The 6,969-nt window shown below is 40.5% G+C and overlaps 1 protein-coding gene across 1 annotated transcript in view; it reads right to left on the reverse strand.

The window, feature by feature from the left end:
- Positions 1-6,969, reverse strand: part of AK5 (adenylate kinase 5) — a 148,711-nt gene that overhangs the window by 57,883 nt on the left and 83,859 nt on the right. Inside the window, exon 8 of the mRNA XM_019530609.1 lies at positions 1,473-1,549. Within this exon, the coding sequence (XP_019386154.1) occupies positions 1,473-1,549 (77 nt within the window). The remainder of the gene's footprint in view (positions 1-1,472; positions 1,550-6,969) is intronic.

Below are 6,969 nucleotides of genomic sequence, written 5' to 3' on the forward strand. Positions count from 1 at the left end.
TTCATTAACAATATATCAGTTACATAGTAAACATAAATAGCTTACTTTAAAATTACCAGTTACTTAAATTTGGATACACTTGTTCCCATTACCATTGGTAGGTATTTGTGAGATGCATGAAAAGACACTTTTTAAATCATTTGTTTTATTTTGCACATATTATAGACCAACATGGACAGTTCTCCATAGGTTCATAATTTGTCAGGAGTATGTATACCTGCTACACAAAATACAAAATATAAACATCTCCTCTGCTTTCCAGAGCATAAAAGACCCTTCTCCTGCCCTAAAGATTAAAGGTTAACCCAGCCAAGGCAATGACAAAGGAAACTTTAGAGAGCTCATTGATGAAGATTTTAATTCAAGAGGGACTGATGAAAGAACGGGTTTTAAACTTGGAGGGCACAGACAGAAGTGCAGCTCTTTGATGTAACTCACAACACATTGCAGGAAGTGTTCTGAGTTACAAAGATCCCCTGGACCTAACAGAAGTTTACTGTTGATTCAAGGGGGGAAGGGAATCAGTTGCTGGCTGCCAGCCTGCATCCAGTTTCCCCTAGCAATGGCCTCTCCTCTATCCTAGCCTGTCCCTATTTCAGAATGGGATGGGGGAAAGGGAGCAGAGGGAGCTTGTTCTAGTAGTTTTCCAGCTGGCACTGGATGGGGTGAGTGAATTGGAGCACCCCCCTACTTGGGGGAGGGGGGGGCTTCAATACATCTGTCATACCTTCCAGCAGGGAACTAAAAAAACTCCAGACCGAACTCCCTCTGCTCCCATTTCCCCCCTCCCATTCAAAAAACAGCAACAGGCTGGGAGGCAGCACAGATACAAGTTACAAAGGATGCTGTTTTTTTTAAATGCCTCCATTTGAACCCTCATGCAATGAAAGTTCAGATTTTTCATAGACATCAGGGCTGGAAGGGACCTCGGGAGATCATCGAGTCCAGATTTTTGCTGGATCAGCCATTTCTGAAGTAGTCTACAGCTGAGCACTTGAGTTTGGTCATAGCTATACACCACTTTCTGTGGCCAGATTGGGCAAAAATTGTCACTTCTGTCTGCACCTTTAAGAAATGAGTAGGAGGGAGAGGCAGGCTGTTTGCTCAAGTTTAGAGCATCAACACAGGCACAACACTGAGAGTTTGAAGAGCTGAAAAGAACAGTTGATGAACTGGGGGCAAAAGATGAATAAGAATAGAAGGGGGAGAATATATAAGGCTGTGAAAGTAAAGAGGCATTTGCAGCAGACATGGTTAAAGGAAACCAGTGGATCAGTACTTTGAAAGGACAAATATTGTTAAAAGGTGCAAAAGTATGCCCTTAAGTATGTTAGATATTAAATCCATGTTTCTCAGGGAAAATACTATCTGTAGTTACTAAACATGTATGATCTAGAAAGTAATGTCCAGAAAGGGTGTGTGTGTTGTGTGTATATGAGAGACAGACTCACACAGAGACTATAAGTAGTTACCTGATCTTCAAAGTCAAATTCAGTATCCAGCATATCTCCAGAATCCATAATCAGACTGTGATCAAGTTCATTTGACCCTAAAATAGGAAAGAAAACAACTTCAGATATGAACTGCGAGGTCTCACTTTGCATGGTGGAACATATTTTCTTTCTAATCTCAATCCAGCACCTTTAGTGGTGTGTGTGTGTGTATGTGAACACAGAGCAAACACACAGGTAAAAAAATACTACCCAGGAAATTCTGTATGTGAAAGAATTCTAATAAACATGTTGTTTCTATAGGAAGGTCTATTAAAGGCTGCAACAAATGCTACTAATGAGCAGTTATTAGAAGTGGCCTGTCATTGGCAGGTTATTTTTTGTGTGTTCTGCAAAGTGATGCCATGCAGTGCACCATAAAAATATGATTGGAATTGTTATTTACTGTTAATGTAGTGAAGAATGATAGCCTGATTCTTTTTGGGAAAGAGAAAGGTCTCACTGAATGAAGGGGAAAGACATGATCTACTTTGTGTAGACATCATTTATGCTCACTTTGCTTTGATATAAATGACTGCAGAAGGTAAATTTCTCAGCACTGCCACAGGTATTGGGTGTGCCCACTGCCAAACTGGATCAGCCACCAACCCTCTAGTCCAGCTGTCCATACGTACAGGGATGTAAAACCATGATCTTCCCTCTGAAGCCCAGAAACACTCACTTTCTATTAACAACCCCAGGATTAGGAGCATGTTATGCCAGTCCCTTGTGTGCTGAAAGAAGGAAAGACTTCCCGCGCCTTTTATAATTTAGCCCTATTTATAGCTCAGCAGAGGGTATCACTATTGGTACATGTGAAAGTTTAAGTGTTTATTATATGCCTAATTACAGGATTATTGAGTTTCTGATAACATAGAAATGTCTACATCTTCTAGTTTAATGGTGTTTTTATTTTCAGTGAACTGATCAAAAATAAAATGTGGTACATTTGTTAGGGGTATGCTTGTTTAACTTCTGAACCTGTCACTTTTCCAGTAGTGCATAGAGTTTGAAAGGAGCTGATAGACCAGGTTCAAACAATGAAGAAATGAAAGGCCCGCACCCACTCCCAGAACACAGTGCTGAGGTTCGTTCTATGGTGCTGCGGGAAACTCTACCAACTAGCTGACTGCAATTCATGTGCGAGTCTAAATGTCATCTACTTAAAAGGCTGCAGTGGAGACCACTAGAATAGGTAAAAATGTAATTTCTATTGTGTTATGCTGTCATCAGTTGGGCAAGATGTGGACAAGGAAGAGGAAATTATGTTCTTGTCTGCATGTTTACACATAGGTTAGGTACAGATATTCAAAAAGCCCAAAGCAGAATCAATCTAAGTTACGCGGGGTTTTGTAAGTGCAATAGTGCACACGCTTTGGGGTGTGGGGCAAATCTTAGACCGAGATCTGTCATTTTTAAACCAGTCTGTGTGCTGAACTTCTGTTCTGTTATGGACATAGACCAGTTTCTGATCACTTATACTGGTAAAAGTGTAATGTCTATACTTGGCAATACAGTGCAAGACTGTTGGGAGCACAGGCACTACTAATGACAGACTTCAGCGTACTACTGATCTTGGTGCAATGGTTTTCTTACTGTTGAAACAGCTATCTGGATAGCCATCTTTTTGTGCATAGTCCACAATAAGCCTTACAGTTTCATTCATGCCAGGTGCACTGAAGCATCAGCTGTTTTTGTTAATTAATACGTAAATGTTAAAAATAATCTGTGTAAAGGGTGAGGTAGACACTGAAGACACTGAAGACAGAACATAAGCAGGGACTCAAGAAGCACATCTGGCATGTGCGAGAACCTGCACAGGGGTTTCCCCACATGTAGGGATCCCTTGCCAGGGATTTCCTCAGGACATGTATCTCACTGCTGTGCCCTGGGTGCAGTAGGGGCTGAATCTGCAGGGCATCAGCCCTGGCAACATCTGTAGATGCTAATGAAGCAGATCAGCTGTGCAGGAACACACCCTGGAACAGCTGATCCTGCTCCATAGATGATGTCTCTTTCTAGCCTAAAACAATAAAGCTCTGTAGAAGTGATTATTCCAGTGCTGCTTAATTTGTAATCCATATTATAACAACTGCCAAATTCATCATTGATGTAACTTCAGTGACTTTGACAGTTACACCGAAGGGGGATTTGACTCACCATCACCTTTTTTTTAATGTTCTTGTATACTGTTACAGGTTGTTACGATGAATAGAAAAGGAATACAGTTTCCTTGCCATATAACATCCAATAGTTGTATACAGCATTCTATACTTGATACGTATGGTTTGTGACCTATTTATTGAAAAGATCTGCTTGTTACAGTAAATCTTGTGCTACAAATTGTAATACAAAGAGCAGGGTAAAAGTTAGTGGCCATTGTGAGATATGTGAGTGTGTTGACTGTGTAAATGAATCAAGTGTTACTTTCCATTGAATCTACCAATGGCAAAGAATACATAATTGTATTTCGTGTTTACAGTATAGTCCATGTTTGCCAACCTGGCAGTATTCTTCCTCACACCAGTGGCTGAAAGATTTTATTTCTGAAGGTCCTCAGTCAAACGTAAGTCATGCAAGACATAATGGTATGTATTTTTAACACAACAGAAGACATAATGGTATGTATTTTTAACACAACCAAATGTTTAAGGCTGTTTCTCTTCAAATTGTGAACCCAGTTTACCTGAGGATACTCCTTCCTCTTCCCAAAGAGTTTCTTCTTTTCTTTTTTCTCTGAGGACTTGACAAAAGCTAAGTTATCTGTAGTGAATGTTCTACAGAGAATTGCAATTTTGCTGGGTCATCTAAAAATAAACCTAAAAGAGGATGGCCTGCAGTGAAGTAAGAGGTTGTTCTCAAATAAGACAACGCAAGAGGCAGCCAGCGACACCGTTTCTGCTGCATTGTTGGAAGGGGAGATTAGCAACCTATTCATCCCAGTCTAACTACTTTAGAAGGAAGCATTCCTATCTTGCTGTATCCATGCTCTAATGTAGTAACTAATCTATGGGTTTTAAGTGGAAAGGGTAGTTGACTGTCTATTCACTAAAATGACCATCGTATTCAATCCGTAGAATAATGGAAATGACTGAATGGAAAGATCTTGAACTATGACAAGGGATACTGATGGTGGGAGAGTGATCTAAAATTCAACTCAGGTTTGCTGGAGACCCTACATACTAAGGTTTAGGAGAGTTATCAGTTTATGTAGCACTGGTGATACTCTCATCAGCTATCAAAAGGGAAGCAATGAATCCTAATTTAAAATGTATCAAGCCAGTGGAAAAGAGAAGACTTTGCAAATGTTTTGTTTGAACATCAGTGTATGTTCATTGTTATTCAACCTATTTCAGTGCCACTGTTTTAGTAATACGCTGAGCCATGTCAATAAGTTTTAATTCACTTTTAATATAAAAATTATAGAATGGTTAAGCTTGAATACTGGAATATGGAACACAAGTACTTATGTAATATGCTTATTGCAAAGAGGCAGCTCTTCAGGTGGTGCATTGTCTTACCTTTCCTTTCAAATTCATTGCCCAGTTCCAGCGCAACATTTAAACACTTGTTTTAAGTACATGACATTTTTACATTAGATCTACATGTAAGTATCTGAGTAATCCCACTGCTTTAGATCAGAGCTTCCAAATGCTTAAAAGTACACAAATGCTTAAAATGCCGTCCTGAAAAAGGGACATAGAATCTGGAAGCCAAGATCTGATCTGAAAAGATACATTTATAATCTAAATATTGCTTTCAATTCTGATGTATACATATATATTAGGGTCACAGAGGTCCAGGGAAAAGAAACGAGAAAATTTTCATGTCCATTATGTTTTCCTAAGTGAAAAGTGGAGAGGATTAAATTACAGTTGTGTCCATTTTCAAAACTATCCAGTTCATTTAACTTCTTTATTAGATCTTCCAACCAAGTTACTGACTATATAGCCTTAGGTACTGATTATAGGGTGCATCTACACATGAGTTTTAATGTGCATTATCCTATTTTAATGTACATTAAAGCATCACAAAAAAACATGCTCTTTAGGTAATGCACATTAAAATAGGGTAATGCACATTTTTCTAGCACTTCATAACTAGACTTCACAATTTCTAACACTTCTAGTACTTCACAAATGCCCACAACAGTGGGCATTTTTACACATGTACGTGTTGCAACGCACCTGGTGCTGCAATGCATACAGTTGTATAAGTGGCAAAATGCATGTCAGTGCTGACAAAATGGTGGCAGAATGCTTTTGAACTAAAATACCTTGGAGGTGCTTTATTTCAAAAGTGCACCATTGCCTTTTTCTGTGTGCTGATGTGCATTTCATTGCTTATACAGCTGCATGTGGTGCAGTGAAGTTTTTCTCAAGCTTGCATGCAGGGCAGACTCGTTTAATCGAAGTGGTGGATCTCCAGTCCATTGCTGGAAAGTAAGTGTGTGCATTAATGCCCAACAGTACTAGATTTAATGAGCATTACCTAAAGCACATTAATGAATGTAGATTCACCAGCAGTCTTATAAACCATGTCTACAAATTAGCCTCTTTTAATGCACATTAAGATGTCACAAAAAAACAGACACGCTTCTTTGGGTAGGTGTGATATCTTTTATTAGACCAACTGAGTAGATGCACCACAGGCTAAACAGTGCCTGGAGCAGGCGAGACCAAGGGATTCACTGCAGGCTGGACAAAGTCACTCTGCAAGCTGTATCTGGCCCATGGGCCATATTTTGACCACCTGCTCCCCTACCACTTGCCCTTCCACTTGCTTCCCTACTGCTCTCCCAAATGCCTACCCCTCTCCCACCATCTGGCCCCCTGCCACTGCTTTTCTGTCTGCAGGAGTGGAGAGCAAAATTTTAAGGTGACCCTCCAATAATTAGATATACATGGAAAAATGTAACAAAATTGTATTTTCCATTAATAGAATCTAACTACGGGGGGTGGGGAGGAAGAGGGTGGCTCTTAAATTCAGAGTTGTCTTGGAGTTTGATAAATACAGTACAGAAAGGCAGCCCAGTGCCAAAGGCCACACAAGCTCCACTGTACAGATGTGATACATAAAAATAAGTGCATATGCCTGTGGGTGTATTGTTGAAAGGGCCTAAGGGTAGAAACAGAAGTTACTTGACATTGCATTTGTGCCACCATAAAAATGTTATGGTCCAGAGGAGGGCCACTCGTATGATCAGGGGACAACAGGGCAGGCCCTATGAGGACAGCCTACGGGACCTGAACCTGTTCAGCCTCCAAAAGAGAAGGCTGAGGGGGGATCTAGTGGCCTGTTATAAACTAGTCAGGGGGATCAGCAGTCACTGGGGGAGTCACTGTTCCCCCGAGCACCACCAGGAGTGACCAGGAATAATGGTCACAAGCTGGCAGAGGATAGGTTTAGGTTAGACACCAGGAGGCGCTACACGGTCAGGGTGGCTAGGGTCTAGAACCAACTTCCAAGAGAAGTGGTG

Source organism: Crocodylus porosus, unplaced genomic scaffold, assembly GCF_001723895.1.
Source record: "Crocodylus porosus isolate Cpor-Errol unplaced genomic scaffold, CroPor_comp1, whole genome shotgun sequence".
In the NCBI taxonomy this organism is placed as follows: domain Eukaryota; kingdom Metazoa; phylum Chordata; order Crocodylia; family Crocodylidae; genus Crocodylus; species Crocodylus porosus.